General features: G+C 49.6%; 1 protein-coding gene across 1 annotated transcript in view; it reads left to right on the top strand.

The window, feature by feature from the left end:
- The first annotated feature begins 196 nt into the window (after nucleotides 1-196).
- The window catches only part of RANBP10 (RAN binding protein 10), a 63,272-nt gene continuing 45,330 nt past the window's right edge, over nucleotides 197-18,138 (top strand). The window contains exons 1-2 of the mRNA XM_037515924.2: nucleotides 197-446; nucleotides 1,244-1,355. Of these exons, the coding sequence (XP_037371821.1) occupies nucleotides 212-446; nucleotides 1,244-1,355 (347 nt within the window). The 5' untranslated portion in view covers nucleotides 197-211. The remainder of the gene's footprint in view (nucleotides 447-1,243; nucleotides 1,356-18,138) is intronic.

The following is an 18,138-nucleotide window of genomic DNA, read 5'->3' as shown; positions in this document are numbered from 1 at the left end:
GCCGGCCCGCCTTGGTCCGCCTCTGGCGAGCTCTGCATTATGGGATATGGAGTCGGAAATGTGGCGAGGCGTGGTAATGTCCAAAGAGAGGTGCCGGACTCGGACTCGGTTTCCCTGCGGCCCTGGTTGGCTCGCGGGCCATTGGCTGAGCGGGGCGGATCTGGTCCCGCTCCTCCCCGCCCCCAGTGACACAATAGCAGCTCCCTCCAAGATGGCGGCGGCGACGGCGGACCCGGGAGCTGGGAGCCCGCAGGCTGGAGACTCCTCCGGCGGGGGTGCTGGGGGCGGGCTGCCTTCCCCGGGGGAGCAGGAGCTGAGCCGGCGCCTGCAGCGCCTGTACCCCGCAGTCAACCAGCATGAGACGCCGCTGCCGCGCTCCTGGAGCCCCAAGGACAAGTACAACTACATCGGCCTCTCCCAGGGCAACCTCCGCGTCCACTACAAAGGTATGGGCCTGTTTAGCCCCGGGGTGGAGGAAAGGCCAGAGCATCTGCGGGGCGTCTGTGCTGCTCAGGCGCCTGCCCCATCACCTCTCTTCCCCGGCCGGGGTGCTCTGGGTTAGGCCTTAGCTCCTGCGGGGTGTCCAGGGTGGTGGAACCCCACCAGGCCAAGGACTGATTGTCTAGTCTGCTCTGCCCTGAGACACCCGATGTCAGGAGAACTGCAACAGGTGTCCAAACCCGGTGCTGAGCTGGATTTTCTACCCCGCGGGCCTTCCTGCTCGTTCTGGGGTAACTCCAACTCCAGCTGGGCTCTACACCACTGCTTAGTTTGGGTACTATCTGACGAAAGAGGGGTCGCATTCTCTCCATTAGCCAGACATCCATGGGCTTGGGCACTTGCCAGATATCCCGGACTGGGCCTAGTGTTCCGTGCTAAAGGTGGGAAGGGGTGGGTGGAGTCTTTCGGGACTACCTCCTCCTACCCTGGTCTCCCAGGTGGGCTGCCTATATTCTGGAGAGACTGCCAGCAGCACTCGGGAACCTCTCACATGCACCCACATTGCCTGCAGCCCCATTTGGTTTGCATGGGAGATAGTGTCTCTTGCAGGGCTGCTGTTCTCTGGAGGAGGTGAGCCAAAGGTGGGAGGTATATATGTTTGTTCAGTTGTCTAATTATTCCCTGGACTATGTAAAGTCTTCCTCTGGCTATGGAGGGGTGAAGTTGCCATGGAGCAGAGAAGAATGAGACTTCCATTTTTTTTCCCTTCTGCTGATAGTTTTTCCTTGCTTTCTTCTATTAGGTCATGGCAAAAATCACAAAGATGCAGCCTCAGTGCGTGCCACCCACCCTATACCTGCTGCCTGTGGCATTTATTACTTTGAGGTGAAGATTGTCAGCAAAGGAAGAGATGGGTAAGTTGTCCCTCCTTTTTCCCCCCCAACATGGAGCTGGTCTCTGGAGCTGACTTTGACACCTGTGGTCGGAGTTCTAGGTCTATTGAGCATCTGAGCCACATGGATCTGTGCTGCAGAGGGTTGAATAGTGGACTATGTCTGTTACCTGACTGTGGTTATGTCCCAGTCAGAGTAGCAGCCCTTGATGGCAAGTAGGTGCACTGCAGGAGAAGGAGAGACCTTCTTTCTTTATTGATGTAATGAAATACCTCCCAGGTCAGGAAACAAATTTACACTAACAATTCAGTGTTCTTCCACAATGGGATTTCCTCCACTTATTTGTGGTGTCTGTGAGTTTCCTCCTTTTCACACTCTTCTTGCATCCAGGGTTACTTTTTATGGCCTTTAGTCATATAGAGGCTTCAAAGGGCTAGTAGAGTCTTTGCAGCATTCATCAAAGCTATGGCAGCTACTGGTCTGTCATCTCAGAGTAAACAGCATGCACATGGTCAGAATCAGGTGACCTTGCTACTCATAAACTTGTTTTTCAGTCCAGGACTTCAACACCAGTTGGACCAGCTTTAGGAAGGTCCTCATTAAAGTCGGCATTAGGGAGGATCCCTATTTTAGGGTCATCTAAGCAGACACAGGAAATCAGGGGAGAATTTTTGTTTTTGTTTTTCTCCCTTTCTCCCTTTTTACCCAGTGATTGTGACAAAGCAGGTATATAAGTTATGAAATAGCATGATTGCAGCTGCCTTGGGCAGACGGGAATTTTGCCAGCCCTCCTCCCCCCGCTCCCCCCAAGTTATCTTTGTGTCAACACCGTGTGTGTTTTGGAGTTTTCAGAATCCTTACTCTCTCCTAAGAACGGCTCCCCCTTGTGATGCATGTAAGGTGCCAAATGGCTGTGCCTCCCAGCTCTGCCTTTTTCCTCAGTGGTGTTATAGTAGCCCTGCCTGGGAGGACTGTGTGGTCGTGGGTAGATCATGGGACTTTGCAGCGATAGACCAGCATCTCAGCTGCCCTTAACCCCAGAATCCTGTGACACAACGTTGCATCTTTCATTTTTTTCCTCTAGTGCATTTACAGATAGGAAACTTAAAATTACTGAAGGGACTTAAAAGCTCCTCCTATTTTCCCTTTCCACAATCTCATAAGCACTCATATTTGATGTGCTTGAACTAGGGTGAATGAGAAGGGCCTCTTAAAACAAAACAAACAATGCAAAAATAGTTACAGTGTTGCTGCATTGTTGATGCTTTAGTGTCCTATTGCTCAAGAAACTGAAGGGTCGTTTTTCAAGCTTGAAGTGAGGAAAATGGATTGTTTTCTGGATGGTCCTTATCATAGATGACAGTTGAGCTAGTGAGAAAAAAGCCTTTCAAAAGGAGAGTGTTTAGCATAGTGATCTGGATTTCTCCATCTACTTTCAACACTTCAGTTGTAAGTGGATCTTGCTGGAAAAGGTCCCCGTGTCTTGTTTAGATTGCTTTACTGTAGATGTTGCCTCCAAGTCTAAAGAATTGGGGCATCTTCTCCCAACCTCCATTCCCCGCACTTTTACATGTAGTGAATTTAGGCATTAAACTGACCTGGAACTCTTAATTTTAAAAAGTTCCCTGGTCCTGTGGGCCTGTGATGGCCTGCTTCGGTCGACCACTGTCAGATGGTAAATACATAGCCTCTCGCATCCTCTTTTTGGAATATATGACCACCTTCTTATGACCAGGAGGTAGCCAGATGTTGTGGGGACCAGGTGTGTTTTTGAGGAGGCCAAGGGCAGTTACAGGGCAGACGTTGATCAGCTTGTTTCCTGTTGATATTGGGGGTGTGTTTCTGACCTGGGCTTGGTCCATAACCCAGGTGTTAACCGGTTGTGTAGCTTTCCTGTACTATCTGGTTGTTTCATGGCATCTCTGAGGGTGATTGAGTAGATGATGATGTACCTGTTTTGTGAGTGAGCCTTCAGCCCTGGGGATATTTGGTGACCTGCCCTGGCTGCAGGGCTTAGGGTGTGCAGTAAAGTAACCTAACCTGTCAGATGCACATGCCTGGTCCCAGATGCGTCTTTCCGTGCTGCCGCCGCCTTTCCCCATTGCATTCCTTCCCTGAGTAGAGGAAAGGAATGTCTGGGTGGATTCTTAGGGGGACACTGTATTCTTGGGGGACAGAGCTGAAAGGTGCCTAGTGCTAAGTGGGGCCAGAGAAGTATGTTGTGCTCTGGGCTAGGCTTGATTGGCTAACTTACCATCCCACTCAATCTGTAGACTTGTCTCTGTAGATTGTAGATTTCATATGGGCCTCTTTTGTGAAAGGTGTTTATGAGCCCAGTTGTCAGTGTCATTGTTTTCCAGAAGACTTGTTCTGACAGTGTCTTTTGTAGAAGACTACACTGAGTGTAATTTGAAATTTCCATTTCAGGGTTCATAGACTATCTCTAAACCGACTATGTGCCAAGCCTGTGCTAGGTGGAGGGAGAGCACAGCTAAAGCCAGCTTCGATCCACTTGAGTCTGGTTGGTATCTAGCTTGACCAGGGGACTGGCCTTTTTGGTAACTTCCCAATATAAGAGAGAGCGAGAGAAGGTAGGGCTGTGCTTGTGCTAAGAGCTTGGCACAGATGGATGGGCTTTAGCTGCTTTTTGCTGAGTCATCAGAGCTGGGAACCCCAGAAGCAGATCTGGTGGGGTATAGAGATGTCAGAGCCTGGCTGGTGGTGCCAGGAGATAAGGACCATCTTGTGTTGATCTCGCTAAGACGCCAAGGAGGCCCTGAAGCTCAAGGTCTCAAAGGGAGATTTGCTCAACCAGAGTTCGTGGACCTGTGGGTGTCTCCAGCTCTTAGTGATGACACATGGAGGGTGTGGCTGGCCAGGCTGACAGATGCTCCAGTGTGACCCTCAAAATAGACTGTAACATCATCCCGGTGGCGGCAGCGTCCTGACATGTGATGGGTGACTCTACCCAAGAACAGCAGGCTTGGGCTAGAACACTGGATAGTGTTGAGGGGCTCTCCTCTGCTGCTGCTACCTAGGCCCCTGCCACCCTGCCTTGCTTGCACCTGAGGTGACTTCTTGTGTCCAGGCCGCAGCGTGCTGGCTCATAGTTTTGCCCCAGCCCCAGGCCCCAGGAGCACAGGCAGGAAGTCTGCCTGGAGAGGAGGCAGATGTGCTGGGCACATGACCTGATGGCATAGACTGAAAGGGCCAGTGTGGTGTGTGCTGTACCCAGGGATGGCCCAAAGAGTAGACTTCCTCTCGTACCTGAGCGTTTGGGGCCAGCTTCATAGAAGAGGAGGGTGCTGAACAGAAAGGATGCGTTACAGGCCCTAGGTGCGCAAAGCGGGAAACAGAGGCTCCGAGCGGACAAAACAGTTCGTAAAAAGGCATGGAACACAGAGCGTGAGGTGGGCAGCGGCCGGATGGGAAATGTCTAGGATCATGGAGTTTTTTCCAGAGGGTTGGGGCAATGTAGGAGGGCTTTGGCTTTGCCCATGCCTTTGAGAGTGCAGACAGGAGAAAAGACTCCTCTGTTTTGGTTCAGTCAGGCCCCTTTGGCTGAGAGCCACGGACCCTGGTGTGGGCCAATGGCTTTAAGTCCTTGATTCCAGGCATGGTTTCCCACGGCAGTCCTCTTTTCTCTCTTGGCTACCTTTTCTCCCGTCTGGTAGGTGTGGAGGAGGGGTGCTGGAGACTGGTAGCCGGAGACTTCTTGGAGGTGAAAGACTGTGTATGCGGGTGTTCTTGGGTGTTTTGGTTCTGCCACATCCTTGAAAGACAGCACAGTCTATGATTTTGCCCGGAGACCCAGATTGTTGCTCACTCTGCTTAGACACCCGCCCCGTTCCTGGTCTGGTGTGCTGCCTGAACCCAGTCTCTTGCATCGTATGGTGCCCTTGAGAAGCCGGGCGCTCATCTGTGGACCTGCAGAAGGCCTTGTCCTGCCTGTCCTGAGAACTAGGTGCTGTTCTTGCCCAAGGCAAGTAGAGATGGCGGTTGTGTCCTGTCTCCCTGCCTGCCCCCCAGGGCTGGTGGCCCCACAGGTAGATGCTGAGCGTTGGGCTGCATCTCTGCGCAGTAACCCGAGGCGCTGTCCCTGTGGACGTGAAATGTTCAGGCTCTGGAGCATCTCCGCGTGCTCTTTGGCTTACCTGTCTCGGGGGTAAAACCCCAGGTGTGTAGACGGGCATGCTGAGGGGCAGTTCTCATGTGGGGCGAGAGAACTGGAGTCCGCATGTTGTCTTTTCTGGTAGGACTTGTTCCTGTGCTGCACACCTCCGGGCTTCCCTGCGTGTCACCACTGGGGCTGCGAGCTGAGTGTGTGGAGTGTGACTTCTTTCTTTGTAACTGGGGCCTTCGTCAAGGATTAGCTTCTAGAGAAATTCCTTAAGTTCACATCACATTACCTCCCTCATTCCTGCACCCATTTATTGATTTTGTTCTCTGAAATATGTCTTTTCTCTAGATGAGTCACTAGATGAGAGGGTTCCCTGTTTTAGGGGAAGCAGAGCCCCTGAGGCTGGAGCACAGGAGAATGCACTTGGCAGCTGTGTGTGGCGGGTATGGGGTGCCATCCTCTTCTGGCGCCATGGGAAAGAGGCCCCAGGGTGGGCCTCTGTGGTCAGGGGACAATTAGAAAGAAGGGGCCCATCATTGGAGGAGGGATGGATGTCCCCCTGCCTCTCCAGAAATTCTGTCAAAACCCACATGAAGATGTCTCTGTAGCGCCTGTATCCTCGCTGCTTTGTTGTAAGTGAAGTGTGGAGTCCTAGCTCTGTTGCTAGAAGTGAGACTGGAGGACTTGGTGATGGAGCCCATCCCTCTGTCTTGACAGAACATGAAAAAAAGACACTCTGGACTGGGAAGGGAAGTGGGGAGATTGGGTAAGTCTTTCGCACCCTTCTTGTATATTCTTCCTTTCCTACCTCTCGAACCTTAGAGCTGGCTGGGGATTCCAGGGCCCTTTACTTTAGTTAGGGATGGCAGGTGTCAGGCTCAGAGCCAGCTCCCTCAGCTTGCTGCAGGCATCACTGCTTGGTAGCATCACTGCTGCTTGTCCAGGCAGAGCCCCCGGGGTCTTCTCCATGTGCTGCTGCTATGGGCCAGTGTTTGAGTATGAAGCAAACCCACTGCATGCAGGGTGGAGGCTGTGGGAAGATTAGAAGAGGTGGAGGGAGTTGAAGGGCAGTTGTACCCAGATGGCTGGAGGACTCAGCTTGTCTTTTCTGGAGGACATTGTGGAGAGGCTGCTGAGTCAAGAGGAAAGAGGCAGAAGGGATGGTTTGTTGAGTGGGACTGGTTATAACCCACTTTACAGAGTCAAGTGTCAGAAACTGGAATGGGTTATTTTATGGCAGATTCTGTTTTTTGTTGTTGTTGTTTTTTTTAAGATTTATTTATTTATTTATACCAGCACTGGGGTACAGTCAGAAGCGCAGGAGGGTGAGAGAATTCACCAGAGCCAGAGGGGAGAGCAGAGCAGGCAGAAGGACTGAAGTACACTGCTGAGGGGAGCAGTGGGGGGCAGGAGAGGTCTGTGCGCCATGTGGGTCCCTCACCGGTGGCCGGGGATCGAACCAGCGCTGCAGAGGCTGCGGGCAGCTTCTCAACCCAGCGCTCAACCACTGCGCCACCGGCAATCTCTGTTGTAATAACAACTGTTGGGCCTCCCCGGTGGCGCAGCGGTTGAGCGCTGGGTTGCGAAGCTGCCCGAGGCCTCCGCGGCGCCGGTTCGATCCCCGGCTGCTCCCCGGCCACCGGAGGAGGGTCCCACATGGCGCGCAGACCTCTCCTGCCGCCCGCTGCTCCCCTCAGCAGTGTACTTCGGTCCTTCTGCCTGCTCTGCTCCCCGCTCTGGCTCTGGTGAATTCTCTCACCCTCCCGCGCTTCTGACTGTACCCAGTGCATGTATAAACAAAACAAACAAACAAACAAACAAATAAATAAATAAAAACATGCCTCTGTAAAAAAAAAAAATAGCTGTTGTTCTAGGAGTTTATCAGTAGTTGTTAGCTTTTTTCCTTTTTAACCAAATGTATTTTTTTTTTTAAGATTTTCCCATTTATACAAGAACTGGGGTACAGGCCAGATGCGCGAGAGGGTGAGAGGGTTCACCAGAGACAGAGAGGGGAACAGAACAGGCAGACTGATGAAATACACTGCTGAGGGGAGCAGTGGGCAAGATGGGAGAAGTCCACCTCACCATGTGGGATTCTCGCCGGCCGGCCAGGATCAAACCCACACTGCAGAGGCTACGGACAGCTTCACAGTGCGGCGCTCAACTGCCTGTGCCACCAGGGAGGCCCTTAACCGAATGTATTTTTATTTAAAAATGATTTATCTAGAAATCTTTTTTTTTTTTTAAGATTTATTTATGCATACAAGAACTGGGGTACAAACCAGAGGTGGGGGGTGTGATTCACCAGAGACAGAGTGGGGAACAGAACAGGCAGACTGACTGAAATACACTGCTGAGGGGAGCAGCAGGCAAGTCAGGAGAGGTCTGCTGCGTCATGTGAATAGCTCCCTGGTCGGGGATCAAACTCGTACTGCAGTGGCTGTGAATAGCTTCATAGGTTGCGTCTTAACTCCTTGCGCCACCAAGGAGGCCTGAAATCTTTTTTTTTAAAGATTTATTTATACATACAAGATCTGGGGTACAGGCCAGAGGTGCAGAGGATGAGAGGATTCAGAAACAGAGTGGGGAACAGAACAGGAGGATGCACTGAAATACACTGCTGAGGGGAGCAGCGGGCGAGACAGGAGAGGTCGGCTGTGCCATGTGGGTTAGCTCCACGGCTGGGGATTGAACTCAAGCAGCAGTGGCTAGTAATAGCTTGATAGCGCTGAGACTTTAACTCCTGCATCACCAGGGAAGCCCTCCACTGTCTATTTTTAAAATGAACACCGTGTTAGGTGTTGAAAGATCTTATGTCTTCTATTACAGTTTTTAAAAAAATGATTTCTAGGGCCTCCCTGGTGGCGCATTAGGTTAAGTCTCAGCACTGTGAAGCTACCGGCAGCTACTGGAGCTACTGCAGTACAAGTTTTTTTTTAAATATCTTTTTTTTTTTAATAGAGGCATGTTTTATTTATTTATGTATTTGTTTGTTTTGTTTTGTTTTTGTTTTTATACATACACTGGGTACAGTCAGAAGCGCGGGAGGGTGAGAGAATTCACCAGAGCCAGAGTGGGGAGCAGAGCAGGCAGAAGGACCCAAGTACACTGCTGAGGGGAGCAGCGGGCGGCAGGAGAGGTCTGCGCGCCATGTGGGACCCTCCTCTGGTGGCTGGGGAGCAGCTGGGGATTGAACCGCTGCCACAGAGGCTGCGGGCAGTTTCGCAACCCAGCGCTTAACCGCTGCGCCACCGGGGAGGCCCTACTGCAGTACAAGTTTGATCCCTAGCGAGGGAGCTATCCACATGGCGCAGCAGACCTCTCCTGCCTGTCTCGCCTGCTGCTCCCCTCAGCAGTGTATTTCAGTGCATCCTCCTATTCTGCTCCCTACTCATCTCTGGTGAATCCTCTCAGCCCCCGTACCTTTGGCTTGTACCCCAGTTCTTGTATGCATAAATAAATTTAAAAAATTATAAAAATAGACAGTGGAGGGGAAGGAAATCAAGTTTTTTTTTTTTTAAGATTTATTTATTTATGCATACAAGAGCTGGGGTACAGGCCAGAGATGTGGGGGGGTGAGAGGATCCACCAGAGACAGAGTGGGGAACAGAACCGGCAGACTGACTGAAATATACTGCTGAGGGGAGCAGTGGGCAAGACAAGAGAGGCCTGCTTCTCCAAGTGGGTTGCTCTGTGGCCGGCTGGGGATCGAACTTGTGCTGCAGAGGCTGCGGATTGCTTCATGGTGTGGTGCTTAACCCCTTGCGCCACCAGGGAGGCCCAATCGAGGTTTAAACAAATGCAGGCTCCTGCCATTAGGTGCTGTATCAGTAGAGGCTGGTAAAGAAAACAGATCATTCCAGTCATTTTAAGCAAAAGAGGTTAGCATGGGGAATCTGATGCTTTCAAGCTCATTGGGACTCAGGATTTCCATATAATAATGGGCTGTGTTACTTGAATAAAACTCCTTGTTGAAAGTAATGAAAGACGTTAAGTTACAAACCCATGAACTGGAGGCCAGTTACTCTTAAGAACACACTTGTAACTAGAGAGTTACAGGTAATGTCTGAGCACCTCAGGGTACTGTCTGAGCACCTGAGGTTGTGTCCACACTCAGCTGTGCTCCAGCTCTATAATTACACAGGCCAGAGAGGTGGTTAGGGGCCAGAGCCTACCGGATGTGGGGTCTGGTGGGAACTCCCTTGCATGAAGCTGGGCTGCTTACTGGCTACATAACACCCTCTGGTAAAGGTTGCTCTATTTGGTTTTTGAATGTGGCAGACTTTGGAGAGTCCAGGTTTAGTACTCGAGCTTCTGTCCTTCAGGAAAGGACTCAAGAGTGTGTGAGACACTGCCTGGGGCTACCCAGGGCTGCTGCCTCTCTGGGTGTTCTGATGATGCCGGTGCCAGTGGATGCTTGAGGGTCTGCCGACCCACATTTCAGAACCACCTTCATCCCTGAAAGCACATCCTGACACAAGGCCCCTTTGCCTTCATGACTTTTCTTGCTTGGTGGGCACTGGGATGGCTTGCATTCGTCTCTGTAATGCCTTCCCTCTCAGTGGGGGGCCTGCACAAAGATGGCCTCAATGGGTGACTGGGTGGCCTCTTGGCAGAGGGACAAGGTGGGGGTGTGGCTGCTGGAGGAGCTGCTTGTACACACAGCCACTATCATGATGGATTGTGGCTTTGAGCAGTCCTGTTGGACTGTGGAATAGAATCCCCAGCACTAAATATTAGCCCTCATTTCAGATCTAAATGTCAGTTGGTGTTTTTCCTGAAATGCCCCTTAGGGACCATTTTGTAACCACAGCCCCAGAGATCCCCTCTCTTGTGGAAGCTGTTGATTTCTTTATCCGGGGCAGGTTCTGATAAGAGTGAGGTTGCCAGCCTACTGAGCTGTGGTGGAGGTGTTAGTTGTCAAGATGCAATTTTCAGATGAGATTCCAGTAGCTCCTTGGGGGTCGGGGGCCGGGGCAGTGGTGATGGACCTCTTCACCCTCAAGAGCCACCAGCCTTGAGGCTGAGGAACGCACGGCTTCTTTCCTCTTTCTCACTTCCTGCGGAGTTCTGAGGGTCTGGACACATCTGGTTGCTTAGCTTAAATTAAAATTTTTCAGGTCTCATAGCCATTGGTTCATGTATCTTATTCAACATTTATAAAAGTGCCTGTGGGGTTGCCAAATCTGTAAAATTCACCTTCCCTCCAAGAAGAAATTGATAGAAAGAAACAAACCCGAAACTATGCCTGTGTTCTTCACGCTTGTCATCTGTTGTGCGTTTTTGGTGAGGGGCTTCTTTCTTCTGGCCTTGCTGCAGGCCAGAATGCTCCACTGCTTCCCTCTGTGTTCCGTGCCAGCCTGTTTTTCTCATATAGAAAAGCCAGAGGAGGCCCAGGCTGGCATGCAGAACCATGGGAGTGTTCTTGGTGACTCTGAGTGTTTTAAAATAAATATAACGGAGTATTCCACTTGAACTCCTTTTAAGTGTACAATTTAGTGGTATTAATTATATTTACAAAGTTGTGCAGCCATCATCACTACCTATTTCCAAAACTTTACCATCACCCCAAACAGACACTCTACCTTCGTTAGCAATAACTCCTCATTCTCTTCTCCTCCCAGCCCCTGATAGCCTCTCATTTCCTTTCTGTCTGTGAATTTGCAGATTCTAGGTCTTTCATATGAGTGGAATCATATAGTTTTTGTCTGACTTATTTTACTTGGCATAATGTTTTCAAGGTTTGTCTGTGGCTTGTATCAGAACTTCATTCCTCCTCATGGCAGAGTGGATATTCCACGTTTTGTTTGTCATTCATCTGTTGATGGACAATTGGGTTGTTTCTATCTTTTGGCTATAGTGAATAATGGTGCAGTGAACATTGCCATACAGGTATCTGATTGAGGCAGCAGCCCTTCTGCCCACCTGCTACTATGCAGGTGCTCCCCGCTGCCAAACTTCACCCTTTGCAAAGGGGCAGAGCAGCCCTCTTCCCAGGCCTGCCCACCTGTGGCTATGCAGATTCTCTCAGCAAACCTGTCCCTTTGGGGGGAGCTCTTTCTGCCTGCTTGTGTCTGTGCAAACATTCTTCACCTTTCCCTCCTTTTCATAATAAACCTGCCCTTTTGGATATTAAAAAAAAAAAAGATATTTGTTTGAGTCCCTCTTTTCAGTGCTTTTAGGTATACACTTAAGAGTAGAATTGCTGGATCTTTCTATGTTTAGGTTTTGGAGGAACCATCAAAACGTGGTTCTGCAGAGAAAGTAGGGAGCAGAACGGGCAGATCTACTGAAAAGCAAAGTTTCGGTTGTACACACAAAAAGATACAATTTACCTTTGCTGCAGGTCAAAAAGGGGAAGTTTTCTTGCTTGCTGGCATGTCCAGAAGACCTGGATATCCTCTTGCAGCCATAATGGGGAAACAAGCAACTCCAGCCATCTGATAGATCTCCTGACTAGCCTGCCAAATTGTCAGGGCACATTGAAAATCCTCCCGTACCCCTCTGGTTCTTCTAGGCTGACAAATAATCAAACAAGCATCCGACAAATTGATAAGAGAAAAAAACAGAGAAGTTTAATAATATGTATATTTCCAGTCTACACTGGACAGACCCAGCATGACTGAGTACTTCTGTCTTCTCACTCTCTTGAGGATGTCCTTTGATGCATAAAAGTTTTAATTTAGATGAAGTCCAGCTTATTTAATTTTTGTTTTATTGCTCATGCTTTTGGCATCATATCTAAATCTCTCTTGTCAAATCCAAGGTCATGAAATGTTCCCTCTGTATTTTCTAAGAATTTTATGGTTTTAGTTCTATGTTTTGATTACCAATCTATTTTAAGTTAATTGCTTTTACATGCTATGTAGAGATTCAGCTTTTTACTTTGCATGTGGAAACTGAGTAGTCCCAGCACCGATTGTTGAAGAAGCTATTCTTTCCCCCATTGAATGGACTTGGCACTCTTGTCCAGAGTAATTCTGCCATAGATACATGGGCTTCTTTGTGGACTTTCAGTTCTATTCCTTTGGCCTATATGTCTACCTTATGCTAGTACCACACTGTAGTTTGTGGTGAATTCTGAAATCAGGAAGTATAAATCCTTCAACTTTGTTCTTTTTCCCCCAAGGTTGTTTGAGCTGCTCAGGGTCCCTTGTAACTCCATTATTGGTTTTTCCATTTCTATGGAAAAGTCAGTTGGAGTATTGGTAGGGATTGCATTGACTCCGTAGACTGTTGCACAGAGTATGACCAATACTCTGCATCATAAACAATATTAAGTCTTGGGGCCTCCCCGGTGGCGCAGCGGTTGAGCGCTGGGTTGCGAAGCTGCCCACAGCCTCTGTGGCGCCGGTTCGATCCCCGGCTGCTCCCCGGCCACCGGAGGAGGGTCCCACATGGCGCGCAGACCTCTCCTGCCGCCCGCTGCTCCCCTCAGCAGTGTACTTCGGTCCTTCTGCCTGCTCTGCTCTCTGCTCTGGCTCTGGTGAATTCTCTCACCCTCCCGCGCTTCTGACTGTACCCAGTGCATGTATAAACAAAAAAAAAGAAAGAAAGAAAGAAAACATGCCTCTATTAAAAAAAAAAAAAAAAAAAAAAAGACGCAGCACTATGAGGCAATCTGCAGCCTCTGCAGCAGGAGTTAGATCCCTGGCCGGCCAGGGAGACATCCCACATGGCGCAGTAGACCTCTCCTGTCTTGCCCGCTGCTCCCCTCAGCAGTGTATTTCAGTCAGTCGGCTTGTTTTGTTCCCTACTCTGTCTCTGGTGAATCCTCTCACCCCCCGCTTCTCTGACCTGTACCCCAGCTCTTGTATGATTAATAAGTCTTAAAAAAAAAATTAAGTTTTGCAGTCCATGAACATAGGATATCTTTCCATTTACGTATCTTTAATTTCTTTTTTTTAGAAAAGATTTATTTATTTATTTATACAAGCACTGGGTACAGTCAGAAGTGTGGGAGGGTGAGAGAATTCACCAGAGCCGTAGTGGGGAACAGAACAGGCAGACTGACAAAATGCACTGCTGAGGGGAGCAGTGGGCACGGCAGGAGAGGTCTGCGCGCCATGTGGGACCCTCTCCGGCGGCTGGGAATCGAACCAGCGCTGCAGAGGCTGCGGGCAGCTTCGCAGCCCAGGGCTCAACCGCTGCACCACCAGGGGAGGCCCTTTTTTAATTTCTTTTAACAATGTTTTAGTGTACAGGTCTTTCCTCTCCTTGGTTGAATTTATTCCAAAGTATTTTTGTCTTTTTTTGGTTTGTTTTTTGGATTTGATGCTATTGTAAATGGGGTTGTTTTCTTAATTTTCTTTTTATTTATTTTTTGTATTTTTTTTTTTATAGAGGCATGTTTTTTATTTATTTGTTTGTTTGTTTTGTTTATACATGCACTGGGTACAGTCAGAAGCGCGGGAGGGTGAGAGAATTCACCAGAGCCAGAGCGGGGAGCAGAGCAGGCAGAAGGACCGAAGTACACTGCTGAGGGGAGCAGCGGGCGGCAGAAGAGGTCTGCGCGCCATGTGGGACCCTCCTCCGGTGGCCGGGGAGCAGCCGGGGATTGAACCGGCGCCGCAGAGGCCGCGGGCAGCTTCGCAATCCAGCGCTCAACCGCTGCGCCACCGGGGAGGCCCACTTAATCTCCTTTTTAGATTGTGCAGTACTAATGTATAGAAATACAACTGCTTTTTGTGTGTTGATCTTAGATCCTGAAACTTTATTGAATTTGCTTACTAACTCTAATAGCTTTCTGTTTATTGTTTGGGTTTTCTGTAAATAGATCATGACACTTGCTTACAGAGATCGTTTTCTTTATTCCTTTTCAGTTTGTATGCCTTTATTTCTTTTCTTTTTCTCTCTTTTTCCTCTGTTTGTGTGTTTAATTGGTCTAGCTAGAACTACCACTAAGTGTTGAAAAGCAGTGACAAAAAGGTGGGCTCCTTGTCTGGTTTCTAATAGGAGGAGAACTTTCTGTTTTCACCATTGGGTATGTTAGCTGTGGGTTTTTCAGAAATTCCCTTAATCTTGTTGAGGAAGTTCCCTTTTATTCCTAGTTTTTTTGTGTTTTTACCATGAAGGGCTGTTGGATTTTGCCAATTACTCCTTCTCCTTCCATCCATGGAGATGATCATGTAGGATTTTTTACTTTGTTCTGTTAATGAGGTTTATTGATTGATTTTCTTGCATTGACCTATCCTAGCCTTTGTAAGATAAATCGCACTTGGTCTTGGTATGTAATCCTTTAAATATGTTTGTTACAATTTTGTTGAGAATTTTTGCATCTATATTCATAAGGTATATTAGGCTGTAATTTCCCTTTCTTTTGATGTCTTCTTGGTGGCCCTTTGAATGCTGCTGTAGGTCTACCCCATCTTGGACTTCAACACTGGGTACAGTGCATTTGCAACAATATAAAGACATTACTGTGCTAAAAATGAGTCTCTAGGTTAAAAGTGAGAAGGAAAGTCCGGCCTCTTCTTATAGGGAACCTGAGATGTGGGGTGAAATCTGAGTGCCACAGTCCTGTATTAGGCTAGGGTGTCTGAGACCAGGCTTTGAGTGTCCCTGCTGTGCAAGTTTCCTGTCACCTTAAAATTCTTCAGGTGCTTCCTTTCAGGAGGCAGGAAAGGAATGCTGCAGTAGAGAGGTTCCATGCTAGGAGTGCTCCATGCTATCTTGGGGCTGGGTGAGGATTACAGCAAAGGAGTGTTGGTTTGGAGGCCTAGTTCCTAAGGTCCTGTCTGTTGTCCACCAGCAGCCCTGCCTGGGGTATGGAAGAATCTCTAGTGACTGGGACCTGTGCTGAACCTGTGTCGCTGTGGCAGGGTCTCCTGAATATTTGCTCTGGGTTGCATTTCAGGTGCACCTGGTGTCATGTGAGCTGGACCCAAGCTTGCTGAGCCAGGATTCTGACCCTTCCCGGCTGTCTTTGAAGGTGTGCTCTTCTGATGCAGCCTCTGCCCGCCTGTCAAGACTCAGGGAACCGGGCGGTGGGGGGCGGGGTGGGGGCGCGAGGGCCACTGAGGAGTTGACCATGAAGGCCGGGTCCCTACCTGGGGTTCTCTAATCCTGGAAAGTTGCCTTAGGGCAATCCAGGGAGAGTCTTATAGGTGAGAGCCAACAACATCTTCAGTATGTGACCATCAGCTGACTCTTGAAATGATTTTTCTTTTGAAATGATTTTTCTATGACTAGCAAAGTAATTTGTGTTAATTGTAGAAAAGCTGGAAGACCAAGGTGAAAAAAGAAGAATCCAGGCTGACTGGAGTGTGCTCTCAGCTGTCCGCGTGACGGCAGCAGTTTCAGCAGACCGTTGCTTTTGTGGGAGAGTCAGCAGATGGGGTGGAAGGCAGCATGGGCCCCAGAAGTCACCAGGCCATTCCTTTTTTTTTTAAAGATTTTATTTATTTTTGCATAGAAGAACTGGGGTGTAGGCAGAGGTGTGGGGGAGGAGTGAGAGGATTCACCAGAGACAGAGTGGGGAGCAGCACAGGTAGATCCACTGAAATACACTGCTGAAGGGAACAGTGGGCGAGACAGCAGAGGTCTGCTGCACCATGTGGGTCACTTCCCTGGCCGGGGATCGAACTCATGTTGCAGTGGCTGCTGATAGCTTCATAGTGCTGAGACTTAACCCCTTGAGCCACCGGGGCGGCGGGGGCGAGGCCATTCTTAAGGCAGGTCATTTTCCAGGGCCCCAGTGTCCTGCTGCTGTCTGAAGAGCTCAGGGTGGACCTGGCTGTGGGGTCTGCTCTCAAGGCCTTGTTGCATCTGCTCTCCTCCATCCTGTGCCCCCATGGGTCTTGACCCAGCTTGTCCCCAGCAGCACTCACTTGCTAGTCTCTCTCTCTGCAGCCTGACAGAGGCAGAGTCACTCAGCTGGGTCTAGCTTGCATTGTGGTTTTGGCAGTCAAAGGTAGTAACTGAGAAGGTGAAGGCCTAGTCATGGCCTCATTGCCACCAAGAGCTTGTCTGTTGTCCCTCTAGCCTTACCTCTGACAATGGTGTTTCTTCATTTTACTGCCATGTAGAATAAAGAAATAAATCAGATGGATTTTCCTTTCTTTCACTCATGGGGTAAATAATTGAACCTGCCCCCAACTGCCTCAGATAAATCCTGCTGCTTGACAAGGAAGCTCTGGTGGAGATGGGAAATGCAGGGGAGCTAGGCTCTGTCTATTCTAGTCACCTGCTGGGAAGCGAGAGCCCGTTACCTCCCTTTAAGGTGACCGAGGCGGCCTGTGTCTATTAGTGTTCCTAGCGTTGCCTGACCTGTTGCCAAGAAGGAAGCAAATGCTCACCTTCTTTCTCTTCAGCAATCCCAAGTAAACAGGCCTTTCCTACAGCGCAGTGCTAGAAGAGTCTCCAGTGCATGAACTAGTGGACAGTGGGGCTGTCCAGTCATCCACCATCAGCCCTCTGGGCACTGCCCCGTGTGCCTTTGTCTGCCCCTGCTGAAGGCTGTGCTGAGGGCTCCTGGGGCCCACCGTGATAGGTGAGGAAGCGGACTCTGAGAGCTATGTGAACGTGACCTTGGGTACGCGGTGACCTCAGTGACAAAGTGAGATTTGAACCTGGGTTTGTCTTACGTATTTCTTCTGATGTAGGTATGTTTCCCGTTAAGATATTTGCGCACAGTGACAGTGCCAGGGCTGGAGCACAGCCGGGGAGAGGCTGTCTGACTGGCTGAGCACTGGGGTTCAGAGATTCCAAGTGGGGCTCTGAGAATTGCGCTTTCCTTGTGACAGGTTGTGCTGGGCTGCCCCAGTGCCACCTAGTGAGCTCGCCATGCTCTGAAGAGCTCCTGGCTCCCTTTGTGCCTCTCCCTCCCCCCTGCTTCTCAACTTGCCCAGCCTTTGTCTTTGTCCAGTAGGATGATTTTGGTCACCTCCAGTTTTGCCTCATCAGCCCCTTTTCCAGATATCAGTTGTTTGATCAGCTGTGCCCTTTCTACAGCTGCCCGTTGACCTCCCATGAAGTCAGACTCCTTGAGCTAGCATGCAGACTGTGCATGAGTAGCTGGTTTCCTGCTCCAGCTTGGGCTGTTTTTAGGTCTGCCCAAGCTGCGACCCAGCCACACTAAACTTTTTTCAGCTTCTTGACCATGTGGTTGCTTTCTTGTTTCTGGGCCTCAGCACATTCTGCTGCTTCTTTTGGAATGTGCTCCTCTCTTTGCCCTCGGCTCCTTCACTGGGCCTTGGGTAGCCATCACTTCCTCTGGGAATCCCCTCTGCCCTGCCCCTGACTCGGCAGTGGAAACTCAGAGGCAGGGACTGAATCAGCCCTCACCCTTGCATCCCTACCACCGTACTGGGCCCAGAAGATCTCTGTGTAATAGGTGAATGACCACACTAGTTTTTAAAACGAGAAATTTAAATTCACTCATTTACTCTTTTTTTTTTTTTTTTTTAATTTATTTTCCTTACTGTTTCTCTGTATTCTTGGCAACCTGTCAGGAAGCTGGAACCACATCAAGTTCAGAACTTTTTTTTTAAGATTTATGTATGCATACAAGAACTGGGGTACAGGCCAGAGGTGTGGGGGTGAGAGGATTCACCAGAGACAGTGGGGAGCAGAACAGGCATATCCACTGAAATACACTGCTGAGGGGAGCAGCGGGGAGACAGGAGAGGTCTGCTCTGCCATGTGGGTAGCTCCCTGGCTAGGGATTGAACTCCGACTGTAGCG

This window comes from Talpa occidentalis, unplaced genomic scaffold (assembly GCF_014898055.3).
Source record: "Talpa occidentalis isolate TD23 unplaced genomic scaffold, MPIMG_talOcc4v2.1 talOcc4.17, whole genome shotgun sequence".
NCBI lineage: Eukaryota > Metazoa > Chordata > Mammalia > Eulipotyphla > Talpidae > Talpa > Talpa occidentalis.
This window is presented reverse-complemented; position numbering and strand designations above follow the sequence as displayed.